Source organism: Mustelus asterias, chromosome 3 (genome assembly GCF_964213995.1).
Source record: "Mustelus asterias chromosome 3, sMusAst1.hap1.1, whole genome shotgun sequence".
NCBI classification, from domain to species: domain Eukaryota; kingdom Metazoa; phylum Chordata; class Chondrichthyes; order Carcharhiniformes; family Triakidae; genus Mustelus; species Mustelus asterias.
The window spans coordinates 56,232,529-56,247,719 of NC_135803.1; the positions used below are offsets into that span (position 1 = coordinate 56,232,529).

Below are 15,191 nucleotides of genomic sequence, written 5' to 3' on the forward strand. Positions count from 1 at the left end.
TGAACGCACGCATGCTCACAAATTGTGGAACAGCTATTGTCTGGTCGAGTGACTATTTACAATGGAAATTGAGTTTATTATGCCACCTGGTGGAGGATAGTGTGAAGATCAACAACAAAGGGAGGTCGTTCAAAAGGCAATAAAATTATACGGTTATAATTATGTGCAAAAGAAAAAGCCTTACCTGCCAAGCAGAGGGAATGAGGGAAGTAAATGCTCTTTAGTAAGGCTGGATCACTCTTCACATCAAACAGTGGGCCACAAAGTTTCCATTTTTTCTCCAGAAATGTGTCATATTTATACCAAGACAGAATTGAGTAAATTATGTCAACTTTGTCTGTCACTTCAAAGATTAGACCAGTAGCAACACATTGATAGCTTCCTTCATGGTCCAACTTCAAACTGTGTATCAAAAAGATTTAAAAAATTAATTAAAATTGCTTTGTGACAGACCTGTGCTCTAATTAGATCTATGAAGCATTGGGAAAATACCTACCAAAAACGTTCCTTTGAGATTTGTCTCGGAGTTACTTGTTCAAAATTTTGATTCTGTTATTTAAAAGAGAAGTCTTAGTGGAATTGAAGGCAATATTTCAGATGCCTGCCTGTGCTTGTGCAATATAAATGCGTATTACATTTATACCGTAATTTACTTCATACTTCATTATTTCTTGCCTGCCAAATCACCTGAACTATATTTATTAAATGATTAAAAATAAAGTTTCTCACCGTTTGACAGTGACAAAAAAGACATGATGGTTTGACGTACAAATCTGTGAGAGAAAGATATATATATTTTTAAATCAATGTAATAGGTTCAAAAAAGATTTGTAATTCAGTGCCAAGTAAATGAAGGGTTAAACTGCTACTTTTCTTATATTACCACAGTAATGTCTCAGATAGAAGAGTACTCGCCCATCTAATCTTCCCTGACAAACCTCCCACCAGGTTGCTTATTGCAATTCCAGTATTAACAGGCCTGTTCCCTAATAGGAGTTCATCTAATTCTTTAAAAGACGCGCCATGCTCCTCAGTTCTGACTTGTGATCTGCTCTACAATTCCACCACCCCCTTACTAAAGAAATCTCTGCATTTCTTGTTTTCCTTTGACAAACATAACTTTCATCTGTGGTACCCAGCCTGTAAATCCTCCGTCCAACAGAGAAACGTTCCTAGATCCAAGATCTCTATATACATGAAAATTTTAAAGGCTTCTACCAAGAACCCCATCATCATGGTGTGAGTGCTTGGAATCTGGCTGTGGGTATCAGAGTGGTATTGCATACTGACAGTTTTACAATTCAACAAGCCATCATGAGGTTTATAATGTAACCCGCCAGACGCTCCTGTGCACAATGAGCTCATCCTGTGAGTTGAGGTGAAATCTGACCGTTTACATAATTTACCAGCACTCCACGCACATCTGCCACAAGCACTGCAGCCACATTGTGAAGAGCCAGCAGGCAGTAAAGGTACCTTAAGTACTAGGTTTTTGCATTGTTTGGGGGTGTTGGGGCACTGAAAACAGGGATAAGGTACAGAAAACATCATCCAGCTACTTTCTCTTTCCTCTGGAGCATTCTTTCTTGCAGAACGTACAGGAACAGAAATTTTAAAACCAGAGGTGGCAGAAGAGCCCATGTGAAAAGCAAGTCAAATTAAGAGCAATGGACAACAATATAACACCTGTCAGAGAATGATGGACAAGCTTCCAGTGAACACAGTTCAGACAGTAAGGTTGTATCAGTTAGTATTGCCTCGAATTCTTCCGCCCCTTTAAAACGTGAACCCTTTGATACATTTTTGACACAGCAGCATCTTTCTGTGCTGAAGTGCAGCAGGTTATTCGTTTTGCATTTAAATCGCTGGAAAGTTATTGTTGTCTTATTTTTTTGAATGCACACAGAAATCTGCAAACTGATGAAAGCTGTTATCAAATTATGCAAAAAGGTGCCAGACAAACTGTCTGCACATACTTACTAAATATTCAACAGCAATCTCCACATAGGATCAAGATCTGGAATTGAGCAGCTTAACATAATCTCATCACAATACTGTATGTGCACATAGCATAGGCTCTGGACTATTTCCACTATTATTCTTAACAGCTAGTAAAATGCAGAGAGCTTAATGCCATTCGTCTATGCTAGATATTTGATTTTAATCAATGCTTAAATTGGTATATCATACTGCCAACTGCCAGTGTCAGCTCAACTGTGGATATTCCCATTGTGCAACAGGTTGGGGACTCTCCAAGCTCAACCTCGAAAACTGACCATTTTGGATAAGGTATGAAAAGGATGTGAAACTGTATCTAATCACATTGCACAATGCTCAGAAAGAAATTATGTTGCCCATCATCTTCAAAAGAATCTATCTCATTGTTCTTCTTCAACCCCATGAGGGCAGCATAGTAGCACAGTGGTTAGCACTGCTGCCTCACAGAGCCAGGAACCCAGGTTCAATTCCCGCCTTGAGTCACTGTCTGTGTGGAGTCTGCATGTTCTCCTCGTGTCTGTGCGGGTTTCCTCCCAGTCCGAAAGACGTGCTGGTTAGATAGATTGGCCATGTTAAATTCTCCTTCAGTGTACCCGAACTGGCGCCGGAGTGTGACGATTAGGGAATTTTCATAGTAACTTCATTGTAGTGTTAATGTAAGCCTACTTGTGACTAATAAATAAAGCTTTAACAAGAAAAGAGGGAAACTGGATGGGGAAGGAATTAAACCTACCAATTCTAGCTCATTTAATGTCGCAGAGGGGAATGGAAAGCATTCTAAGACATGCACTACCCAGTCTTCCACAACTACAGATTGTAAAGTGGAGCTGGAAAAACAACAAGGTGTTTTGAAACACTTAATGAGATAATTTTCTTGTATTTACTCTCATTCATCCAATATTCTTATTGAAAGAAACTATAGCACAACATATCTAAATGAAAGCACAGTAGTCTGTGGATAATGATCACAAAACTCCCCACTTGCAATCACCCCACCTTACACATATGTGGGAAATCTTGCTGAGGGGTCAGGGGTTGCATCTGCCGACCCCTGACCTTTCCCAGAAGGCCCATCGAACCACATACCAATCGGGCAGTGGCCAGACCACCAGAAAGCTTACTCCTGGAACCAAGACCCTGAGGGTGAAAATCCCGCTTAACGATAGCTGCCAGCCAATCAGAGGCCAGCAGCTCTTGCACTCAGCAGTGCCACCGAGGAGGCCATGGCTGCTGTCCCACACCCCCACCCCAAGCTGACAAGTGCCCACAAAGGTCACCTGCCACACACGCCACATAGTAACAGGCCCACCACTGAGTAACGAAGGGATAAAGTCCTTCAGAATCATAGAAGAATAGAATCCCTGCAGTGCAGAAGGTGGCCAGTCAGCCCATCGAGCCTGCACTGACAATAATCCCACCCAGGCCCTACCCTGTAACCCCACATATTTACCCTGCTAATCCCCGACACTAAGGGGCAATTTACCATGGCCAATCCACCTAACCCGCACATCTTTGGAGTAGTCAGTGGTCACTAATTGGCTACTTAAGAGCCACAATTGGTGGTGGGGGGGGGGGAATGCCGAGCATGGGCCTCTGCAAGAGAAATTAATTCTGGTGGAGACAGAAAGGCAACAGGGCTATTACGCCACCACCCCGCCTAAGTAAATATACTTCCCACCAGCAAAAGCATGAGTCCACCCACACACAATAAGAAGACAGTGAAAACACTTCAAACAGTTGTCTGCATGCAGCAAAATAAAACTGCAAACTTTTTTTTCAACCATATAAAATATAAACACATCAATATCACAGCAGTCTAGATATTAAAGATATAAAATGAACTGGTTTAAAATCTAGATATCATAGCTGGCCAATATGTCCTCAGTTTTAATATACTAAATCATGTGAAAATAATCATTTAAGTTATATTAAATATAAGGCCAAATCTAAAAGATTACCTGACACTGTGATACTTCTGATTACCAATTAAAACAAGGAAGTTTTCTGCAGAGAATTTTAAAAAGATTCTAGACATCATTAATTGTTAATCCATCTAAAAATAAACTGACCTGAGTCTGGTGGATTTACTGTTGTTTCTTCAGTGCTGCAGGCTCCTGGAAAATAGATTGTCACCTTGAATAATATTTTCTTCCTTATATTAAAGCATGCAACAGCTTTACATTTCCGCTTTGTTCCTTTTGACACCAACAATTAGGCCCAAGCTCAATACTGCGAAGTCCAATTCTCCCCATTGTATTTTGACATGATCTCAGCGATTATGCCAGAGGGCACTTCCCAAATACACCGAAAATATCTGGGTGCTCAAGCAAGAGATATCAGCTAAGTCCTTGTTGGCCCTTTAAGAAAACCCTTTTGATTGTGTAGTCCTTAGAAAGCTGTCATTTACAGTGCTTCAAGTAACATCAGTGCCTATTTAATGCGGTGCTATACAATCCACTTGTACTTCCATGGAAGAAGCCAGAGAGTGGTTGTGGAGGATTGCTTCTCTGAGTGGAGGCCTGTGACTAGTGGTGTGCCGCAGGGATCGGTGTTGGGTCCATTGTTGTTTGTCATCTATATCAATGATCTGGATGATAATGTGGTAAATTGGATCAGCAAGTTTGCTGATGATACAAAGATTGGAGGTGTAGTGGACAGTGAGGAAGGTTTTCAAAGCTTGCAGAGGGATTTGGACCAACTAGAAAAATGGGCTGAAAAATGGCAAATGGAATTTAACGCAGACAAGTGTGAGATATTGCACTTTGGAAGAACAAACCAAAGAAGAACGTACAGGGTAAATGGTAGGACTCTGAAGAGTGCAGTTGAACAGAGGGATCTGGGAATACAGGTACAGAATTCCCTAAAAGTGACGTCACAGGTGGATAGGGTCGTAAAGAGTGCCTTTGGTACATTGGCCTTTATAAATCGGAGTATCGAGTATAAAAGTTGGAGTGTTATGGTAAGGTTATATAAGGCATTGGTGAGGCCGAGTTTGGAGTATTGTGTACAGTTTTGGTCACCTAGTTACAGGAAGGATGTAAATAAGATTGAAAGAGTGCAGAGAAGGTTCACAAGGATGTTGCCAGGACTTGAGAAGCTGAGTTACAGAGAGAGATTGAATAGGTTGGGACTTTATTCCCTGGAGCGTAGAAGGTTGAGGGGAGATTTGATAGAGGTGTATAAGATTTTGATGGGTATAGATAGAGTGAATGCAAGCAGGCTTTTTCCGCTGAGGCTAGGGGAGAAAAAAACCAGAGGGCATGGGATAAGGGTGAAAGGAGAAAAGTTTGAAGGGAATATTAGGGGGGCTTCTTCACGCAGAGAGTGGTGGGAGTGTGGAATGAGCTGCCGGATAAAGTGGTAAATGCGGGGTCACTTTTAACATTTAAGAAAAACTTGGACGGGTTCATGGATGAGAGGGGTGTGGAGGGATATGGTCCAAGTGCAGGTCAGTGGGACTAGGCATAAAATGGTTCGGCACAGTCAAGAAGGGCCAAAAGGCCTGTTTCTGAGCTGTACTTTTCTATGGTTCTATGGTTCAAGGATAAATGAATGATTGTGACTGGAGCCTGTGCAATTTACATGTTTACTTCCCTGAGTAACCTGGTGTGTCAGTCCACCGGGTGACTTCTCTACTTTGAGGACAAACACCCTTTTAAGTACAACCTCTTTATCTATTTTTATCCTATCTAATATTATTACTAGCTTCTCCTTTATTGCTGCATTGAGGGCATCCTTTTCTCCTTTGGAGACAGTTGCAAAGTGTTTATTAGTATCTCAGTCATGTCATGTAGCTCCATGTCTCCTTTTTGGTTCTGAATTGGCCTCACCTTTCCTTTGATTCTGCTTTTACAATTTATGGGCAGGATTTTTCAGTCCCACCAAAAGTCAATGGACCTTTGGCCGCCTCTCCAAATGTTCTGTCCCCACAGGAAAATCCAGGCCTATGTGTTTACAGAAGACATTTGTGTTCTCTTTTATGGTAGCCACTCATCTATTCACATACTCCTTCTCTTTCTCTCTCTTTTTTTAGATCTTCTCCACACTTTATTGAACTTGGTTTTATTAGTAACCACAAGGTACAAGCCTCATTTTGACCTCTGTATCGTTAGCTATCCAGGGAGCTCTAACTTTGGATCTCCTTCCTTTCCTCAAGTGAATGTGTTGGGCCTGGACTGGAATCGTCCCCTATTTGAATGTTTCCCAACATTCAAGTGCAGAAAAATCTTCTGACGCATCCGCAAGGGGCTAGAGCAAGATGATGGACAGCAGTTGGAAAGACGCAAGTCACTCAGAGGGGGTGGGTTTGATCCCACGCTCTCCATGTGCGGGAACGACAGTGCATGCTCAGACTCCAGAGAATGCGATACATGCCAGGAGTTTCCGAGTTCCAATCTTATCGGCCCCTCACCAATGGTGTGGGGTGAACCATGCCAGGGAACGGCAGAAAGCTCATTTTAATACATTAACATATCATTAGTGAGCACAGTCTCTGGGACTTCTCCTCTCACCAGATATTCCGCAGGCACTGGCGTCCCGCTGTGCTGGCGTCTTCTACAACAGGAGCTTCCCGGCATCCTTTAAAGATGGTGCCCTGACTCTGAGCAACCAGGTTTTGCCAGCAAATTGAGGCCCTACACTCCTATATAATGGTGTGAAACACGCCCCCTCGGTTTTTTTTTGGCAGAATGCTGTAAAACCTGGAGAGTAAACTGACTGGTTTTCTCACTGGAAAAAATATTCTGTCATTTTTTGGTAAGCCTTCACCCAGAAATTCGCTTGCTCAGGTAGCATTGCATTTTCATTGAAAAGTCCAAAGGGATAGGCATTGCCTCCTCAAGTTACTTTTCCTAATCTTTTAAAGTTATCATAGAACCTACAGTGCAGAAAGAGGCCATTCGGCCCATCGAGTCTGCATCGACCACAATCCCACCCAGGCCCTATCCCCATAACCACATGGATTTTACCCCAGCTATTACCTCTGACACTAATGGCAATTTAGCATGGCCAATCCACCTAACACGCACATCTTTGGAGTGTGGGAGGAAACCGGAGCACCCGAAGCAAACCCATGCGGACACGGGGAGAATGTGCAAACTCCACACGGGCAGTGACCCAAGCCAGGAATCGAACCCGGGTCCCTGTGAGGCAGCAGTGCTAACCACTGTGTCACTGTGCCGCCCTAGTGTCTCTCCGAAGTAATGTCTCTCTGTGGCCAAGAAAAGTAGTCTACAGATATTGCAAGATTAAAGAGCAAATCCTGTATGTGCTCACAATGTACCTCATCTTGTGTCAATAAATGAACATGCATCACGCAGTTAGATAGTGTTAGGAGAATTTTCTGTCTGAAAACGCTTCTTTCATTAAATCCACTGAAAAAAGGCCTGAAAGCAATCCCCTAAACTTGCACCTATGTGGCAGTCAAAATAAATTAACAGTATGACTTCAATGGATCTGTTCCTGACATGCAAGAACTTGTCATGCCTACTTAAAAAGAGCAAACTGAATACATTCCCCGTGCAGTGCTAATCTTCTCTTTATCGTTCCAATTTCAGCATATGGGCTGCCGAAACAAGCACTGAAGCCAAGAAAATCAAAGAGTTTTCTATCATTCAATATTTAGAACTATGCTATGTATCCACGAGTGCCACCAACAGAAAATCAAGTCAGGAATTTAAGTGGGATGGCAGGTCTGTCATATGAGGAATGATTAAGTCGGTTAGGGTTATATTCGGTTAGAAGAGTAAGAGGAGCATCTCACGGAAACTTATAAAATTCTAACAGGGTTAGACCGGGTAGATTCAGAAAGAATGGTCCCAATGGTGAGGGAGTCCAGAACTAGGGGTCATAGTTTGGGGGTAAGGGGTAAACCTTTTAGAACTGAGGTGAGGAGAAATTTCTTCACCCAGAGAGTGGTAAATGTGTGGAATTCACTACCATAGAAAGTAGTTGAGGCCAAAACATTGTGTGATTTCAAGAAGAAATTAGATATAGCTCTCGGGGCTAAAGGGATCAGGGGATATCGGGAGAAGGAGGGATCAGGATATTGAATTCGATGATCAGCCATGGTCAGAACAATAGGTTCTTCCCTGGAGGTGATGGCCTAGTGATATTATCGCTAAACTATTAATTTGAATTCAATAAAAAACATCTGGAATTAGGAATCTACTGATGACTATAAAACCATTGTTGATTGTTGGAAAAACCCATCTGGTTCACTGATGTCCTTTAGGGAAGAAAATCTGCCATTCTTACCTGGTCTGGCCTATACGTGACTCCAGAACCACAGCAATGTGGTTGACTCTCAACTGCTCTCTGAAGAGGGGCAACTAGGGATGCGCAATAAATGCTGGTCAGCCAGTGACACCCATGTCCCACGAATGAATAAAGCAAATGGTGGAGCAGGCTCGAAGGGCCGAATGGCCTACTCCTGCTTCTAGTTTCTATGAAGCGGGCAGCTTGTGATTTCCCAGCCCATGCACAATTCTATACATCAAATGTACCTGCCCTAACACGGCCATGTCGCATTCAAAGGAGAGAAGGAAAAAAGCTAACCTGGCTATGGATATGTTTATTTAGCTAATAAGTCCCTTCCCATTTACTAAACTATTTGGCTGTCAGATGCTTCTGTTATAAAATGTCAAAAGTTGCAGGCGAGTCAAAAAAGAAGTTTACAAGCAGCCGCATACTTATTGAAAGCTGTAATTCATGCGATTTGTTTTGCTGATTTTTATGACAAAGGGTTCTTCCAGTAATGTACATTTCTCATATTGAACTTGTAGGCTTCAATGCAGCTGAGTGAAATTTCCAATTACCTGATGCTGGACTTTGCAAGTAGGGGCCATCTGCGGCATGTTCTGTCGCTGAAACATTATTAGAAAGGCTGATTTCAGTAACACATTCATTAAATTGAGCAACACAGGCTGCCACAACTCCAGTGCACATTTAACGTTCCCTAGTATTCAAGAACAGCATGCAACTTATTAAATTGATGCAAAACTTTTTCTGTTGAGAGGCAAAGTTGATTCCACATTTTAAATACTCCATTCCTTCATGACAGTCTCTAGTATTCTTTTGTTTATTAATATCTAATTTATTTCTTCAAGCCAATTTACTTTTATTATTTGTTAATGGGATGTGACATTGTTGGCAAGGCCAGCATTACCCAGACACCTCTAATTATCCTTGAGAAGGTGATAGCGCGGTTTCCTTGAATACAACTGAGTGACTCACAAGGCCATTTCAGAGTGCAGTCATGGGTCAACTACATTGCGATGGAATCGCATGTGGGCCAGACCTGGTTAAAACAGCAGATTTCTAACCCTGTGGGTATTAGTGAGCCAGATATGTTTTACAATATTTCAATTATTCATAGTCACCATCAAGGACGCTAGATTTTTATTCCCGATTTATTTAATTAAAGTCACATTCAACAGTCAGGTGAAGTTATTTTAAAGAGTGAATGCAATGCTAATAGGAACATTGGAGATCAATTTCTGCTGCAGTTCTTCCCTTTGTCTGCTGTAACTTCAATTAAAGGCCCATGGACAACCCAAAGAAACAGCAAGCACAGTGTTTACACCACTTCTCCAGTTTCCATGCATGCTACAGTGGATGATCGGGAGAACCCTTGTGGAATTTTAACCCCATTGTATTTTGCCTTTTACTGTATACTGAGATTACACTATATTGAGGACACAGGGGTTTAAGTGTACTATTAATAACATTTAAACATCCAACACAACACACATAACAAGGTATTTTTAAAAATGAACAATGTACATTTGTGTAGCATTTTATCACAGAAATGTCTGAATGTGCTTTATATAAAATGAACAACTTGAAGAGTTTTGCCTGTAGGTGTACGTGGCAGTCCTTTACTACATATCAAAGATCAATGGTATAAATATCCAATTAATCTGCATTTGATGATGTTGTTTGGGAGAACAGAGCCATAGCCACAAATAAAAAGTTGGTGGACAGGGGAGGGGGAATATCAGGAGCAGCTCTGCAATTTGCATTGGAGGCGGCATGGTGGCACAGTGGTTAGCACTGCTGCCTCAGGGACCCGGGTTCAATTCTGGCCTTGGGTCACTGTCTGTGTGGAGTTTGCACGTTCTCCTTGTGTCTGCGTGGATTTCCTCCAGGTGCTCCAGTTTCCTCCCACACTCCAAAGATGTGCAGGTTAGGTTGATTGGCCATGATAAATTTTCCCTTAGTGTCGGGGGACTAGCAGGGTAAATACATGGGGTTACAGGGATACGGCCTGGGTGGGATTGTAGTAGGTGCAGGCTTGATGGGCCAAATGGCCTCCTTCTACACTGAAGGGATTCTATCTACACCTATGCAAACCAAACTGTGGGGGATGGATGGTTACACATTGCACATCCCTTTATTAGAACATAGAACATAGAACAGTACAGCACAGAACAGGCCCTTCGGCCCACGATGTTGTGCCGAGCTTTATCTGAAACCAAGATCAAGCTATCCCACTCCCTATCATCCTGGTGCGCTCCATGTGTCTATCCAATAACCGCTTAAATGTTCCTAAAGTGTCTGACTCCACTATCACTGCAGGCAGTCCATTCCACACCCCAACCACTCTCTGCGTAAAGGACCTACCTCTGATATCCTTCCTATATCTCCCACCACGAACCCTATAGTTATGCCCCCTTGTAATAGCTCCATCCACCCAAGGAAGTACTTGTCCCAGTACTTGTCTGTGCAAAAAACATCCCACTCTTCTTCACTTTAATGTCCATGTGAACTAACAGAATAGACAGCTGAGGCCTAGGTTTAGCCATTGGGTAAATATTTGTCACTATAGTACTGCTATGAAAGTTGATAATATTCATTTAATGTGTGTGCGATAATCATTTAGCGATCACTGCTCAGGTAGTTTGATGGAAATGATACAAATCTTGCCTTACAAAAATACTGCAATAAATGCAGAGTATAATTTTGGTCAAGTTATTACCTGGATTATCATTTGGCTGGCCATCCTCGGCAGTTCTTTCATCAGCGTCTAAACAACAAAGGTTTTGTATGTTAATACTTAACTTTTATGATCAATAAAAAGAAAACACTTGCAGGATCTAACAAGGAATGATTAATTCAAACACTAATTAGCAACGCTGATGGGAACTGTTGCAGTTTCACGCATTGAAAAAAATAATGCACAAAATTACAGAGCATAGGAAAGCAGATGTACATTACCTAATTCTGTCTCAGATGAGTCGGAACCTCCATTTTCTTATTGTGAAAAGTTATGTAGAAATGAAACGAAAATTAACATTTCTATAATGGAACAGGATACTATTAACCACAAAATACATGCATTAAAACTGTAATATTTCTCTTTGTCATAATAGTAAAATTAAGTAATTTTTAAAATTTCAGGTTTTTTTGGCAAACGGTTGGCTGTTTTGCACAAGTGTATGTTTTATTTCAGTCTTATAGGGTGGGAATTTTACAGCCACACCCCAATTTTCCCATCCCACCAAAGTCAAAGGACATTTGAATGGCTCACTGCATTTTCCAGTCCTGTCCCCACCTTGACTGGGGTGTAAAATTCCACCCATTAAACAGCTATTATAATGTTAATTAGTAGCCATTCTCTCTTAATATTACCTGATCAGATCTGTATGATGAAATAAATGCACTTATTTTATATGCAGGACTGAATATTGAAAACTACTGCTAAGTGTGTGTAAGTAAATGAAACAAGAGTTGGAGCTTACCAGACCCACTCTTTTCAGAAACTGAAGAACCTTCATCATCAGAACCTTTCACATTAATAAAGGGGGAAAAGAGAAAACATCCATGAAACTCCTTTACAGGCCAAAGGTTCAAAATTCCAACTGAGCTGCTCTGCTGGACCAAGTGCAATGGGGTTGGCCCCAAGCCAGCTAATGTCCAAAGTCCTTCTTGAATTGCCACACAGCATTCCATCCATTGTCAAGACAGGTAGCCCATGCATGTAAGGGGATAGCAGTGGAAACTCAATGGTGCCATGCTGCTCCAGCAGTCGATCAGTTCCCCGGGAAGGCCCCAAAATGGAAAGCTCAAGCACTTAAAGATTACTCCTAAGATTGGGATCTGGGATCAATTACCTTAGGCTCTAAGATAAATTGGCCTTCCCTTGCGATCTCAGCAGGACTTATGCCCAAGACTATCACTGTCCCCACTCCTGACCTGCCACTTTATGTAAAGCCATGGATGCATGATTTGCCATACTCCACACTCCCCAGAGTTTGATCATGGTTCAGGTCTAGGAGTACAGATCTGTCCTTGTCAGGCAATCCATCCAATTTCCACCCAGGGTCTAACTAGAGTTTTGGGCCCCAAGATTTTAGAGGCTGTTAAACATGTGGAAAAATTTGAGGAAGTTTTGACACGTATCGCAAGTTTAAAGTTTTGATTGTTAGATATCAAATAAAGAATGAAAAACAGAGAGAAAATTTAAATCACAACACATACTGAAAACATCTTGCAACAGGGAGTTGCAGGGATCGGTACTCGGGCTGCAACTATTTACCATTTATATAGATGATCTGGAGGAGGGGACGGAGTGTAGGGTAACGAAGTTTGCAGACGACACAAAGATAAGTGGAAAAGTGAATCGTGTGGAGGACGGAGAAGATCTGCAGAGAGATTTGGACAGGCTGAGTGAGTGGGCGAGGATATGGCAAATGGAGTATAACGTTGATAAATGCGAGGTTATACACTTTGGAGGAAATAATAACAAATGGGATTACTATCTCAATGGAAACAAATTAAAACATGCTACCGTGCAAAGGGACCTGGGGGTCCTTGTGCATGAGACGCAAAAGTCCAGTCTGCAGGTACAACAGGTGATCAAGAAGGCAAATGGGATGTTGGCCTATATTGCGAGGGGGATAGAATATAAAAGCAGGGATGTCTTGATGCACCTGTACAGGACATTGGTGAGGCCGCAGCTGGAATACTGTGTGCAGTATTGGTCCCCTTATACGAGGAAGGATATATTGGCATTGGAGGGAGTGCAGAGAAGGTTCACCAGGTTGATACCGGAGATGAGGGGTTTGTATTATGAGGAGAGGCTGAGGAGATTGGGTTTGTACTCGTTGGAGTTTAGAAGGATGAGGGGGGATCTTATGGAGACTTATAAGATAATGCGGGGGCTGGATAGGGTGGAGGCGGAGAGATTCTTTCCACTTAGTAAGGAAGTTAAAACTAGAGGACACAGCCTCAAAATAAAGGGGGGTCGGTTTAAGACAGAGTTGAGGAGGAACTTCTTCTCCCAGAGGGTGGTGAATCTCTGGAATTCTCTGCCCACTGAGGTGGTGGAGGCTACCTCGCTGAATATGTTTAAAGCGCGGATGGATGGATTCCTGATCGGTAAGGGAATTAAGGGTTATGGGGATCAGGCGGGTAAGTGGTACTGATCCACGTCAGATCAGCCATGATCTTATTGAATGGCGGGGCAGGCTTGAGGGGCTAGATGGCCTACTCCTGCTCCTATTTCTTATGTTCTTATGTTCTTATGAGTGTGACATTGGCTGGGATTTAATGTGGGTGATGTGGGTCTTGCCAACCGGTTGGAAGATCTCGCTTTTCTTCAGAAGGACCAACATTTTATTAATTCCAATCAGGCACTTCCTTGGGCAGCACAGGTCCTACATCTGATAAAGTCCCCAGTTGGGTGGAAATCCAGCCCCCAGGTGCTGCTGGCCCATCTGAGTCCGGCAGCTCTGCAGCACTATAGTGCCACCAGGTGTAGTAGCCACTAACAGTACTACACTGGGCCTACAGGAGGGACCGCCGATGGATCCTTAGATAGAGGGGTCACAAGGAGTAGGAGAGTCAGAATCAATGGCAGCGGGTGGCTCCCTGCAGGGGCACCCCTCCCCAATGCCAGGTCCCTCAATTGAGCACAGAGAGTCCGTGAATGAGTGTGTGCCCCTGCACCCTCCCCCTCATTTCCCAGTAGGCCACTGGTTTGCTGAGTGGTCACCCCAGATGGTGAGCCCCCTGCCCACCACTGATTGAATACCAGCAGTGGCGGAATGTGGCCTTTAAGTGATCACTTACAACCCTCAATTGGTCTTGTGGAGGGAAACCTTCCTGTCCCAGAACCAATCGGAGGGAGGTGGGAAGACAGTGGAATTTCCACTCTGCAGCCTCCTGTCCAATTACACAGCCAACTCTCTGCCTCCGAACTCGCCCATGGGGTGGGGATTAAATTCTCTCTATTAAGTCTATTTCTGCGCAGTATTAGTGGAAAATTAAGATATTGAACTGATAGCAGCAAGAATGTGAAAAATGGAACATCACTGACCTGACTCGGAATTTTCAACATTATCTGGATTTTCTTCTGTACAATGGAAATAAAAGAACAACAGTAAAGGAGACACAGCAAAAACAGTAAGAGGAAACACTATGACAGTCTCTCATATGTCAGATCTCCAGAACAAGAACAATAAAAGATTCTATTAATCGACATAAGTAGCTTGCACGCTCTCCTTGCTAAGCCAAAATATTGGTTTGGTAAAATTATGCAAGTAAGTCTGTGTAATTGCTGTCCAAATCTCCTGGAAACCTCTGAAATGAAGTTATATTCCCTAATGTAATGTTGCTTTCCACTTACACAAATCTGACCTATTCGATCTTCCTTGCTTGGTGCCTTTCCTGCTCATTGTACCTGCTGGAGACTAATCTCACCAACCCTCTTCGTATCCCATTCAGCCCAGTCACCAATGGTGCCACTGACTCTGCCAATGAATCCTTCAATTTTCTCCTTCCGGAATGTCTGTTCACTCATGAAGAAGGTCTTTGCCAACTCTGACCTTATTGTGGATGACCCAGACTTTAGCTGAATTTTGGCTTATGGGTGGTAACACCTCATGCTCCATCTTGAAGTCTCCCCATCAGGTCAAACTTTCCATCACCTGGCCTTTTCAGAATGCTAAGATAACATGTTGTCCTTATCAAGCTATCACACCTCCATCTCTCCCCTCACTCCTCTGATACTTCACCTCTCGAAATCCTGCCAGATTGGCACTGCCAAGTTGGCACTGCCAGGTTTTGACAGTGCCAACCTAGCAGTGCCAACCAATGCCAGGTCAGTGCATGGCATGTCCCTCTTTCCCCAGGTGCTATACTTACCTGAGTGCTCCCGGAGGGATCCCCTCAACTGAATCACGTTTGTAAAA

General features: G+C 42.8%; 1 protein-coding gene across 1 annotated transcript in view; it reads right to left on the reverse strand.

Moving 5' to 3' along the window:
- The window catches only part of LOC144483974 (uncharacterized), a 94,235-nt gene that overhangs the window by 38,116 nt on the left and 40,928 nt on the right, over positions 1-15,191 (reverse strand). Inside the window, exons 3-11 of the mRNA XM_078202553.1 lie at positions 14,318-14,353; positions 11,739-11,783; positions 11,215-11,250; positions 10,976-11,023; positions 8,814-8,861; positions 4,068-4,112; positions 730-773; positions 497-549; positions 185-402 (exon numbers count right to left, since the gene is read on the reverse strand). Of these exons, the coding sequence (XP_078058679.1) occupies positions 185-402; positions 497-549; positions 730-773; positions 4,068-4,112; positions 8,814-8,861; positions 10,976-11,023; positions 11,215-11,250; positions 11,739-11,783; positions 14,318-14,353 (573 nt within the window). The remainder of the gene's footprint in view (positions 1-184; positions 403-496; positions 550-729; positions 774-4,067; positions 4,113-8,813; positions 8,862-10,975; positions 11,024-11,214; positions 11,251-11,738; positions 11,784-14,317; positions 14,354-15,191) is intronic.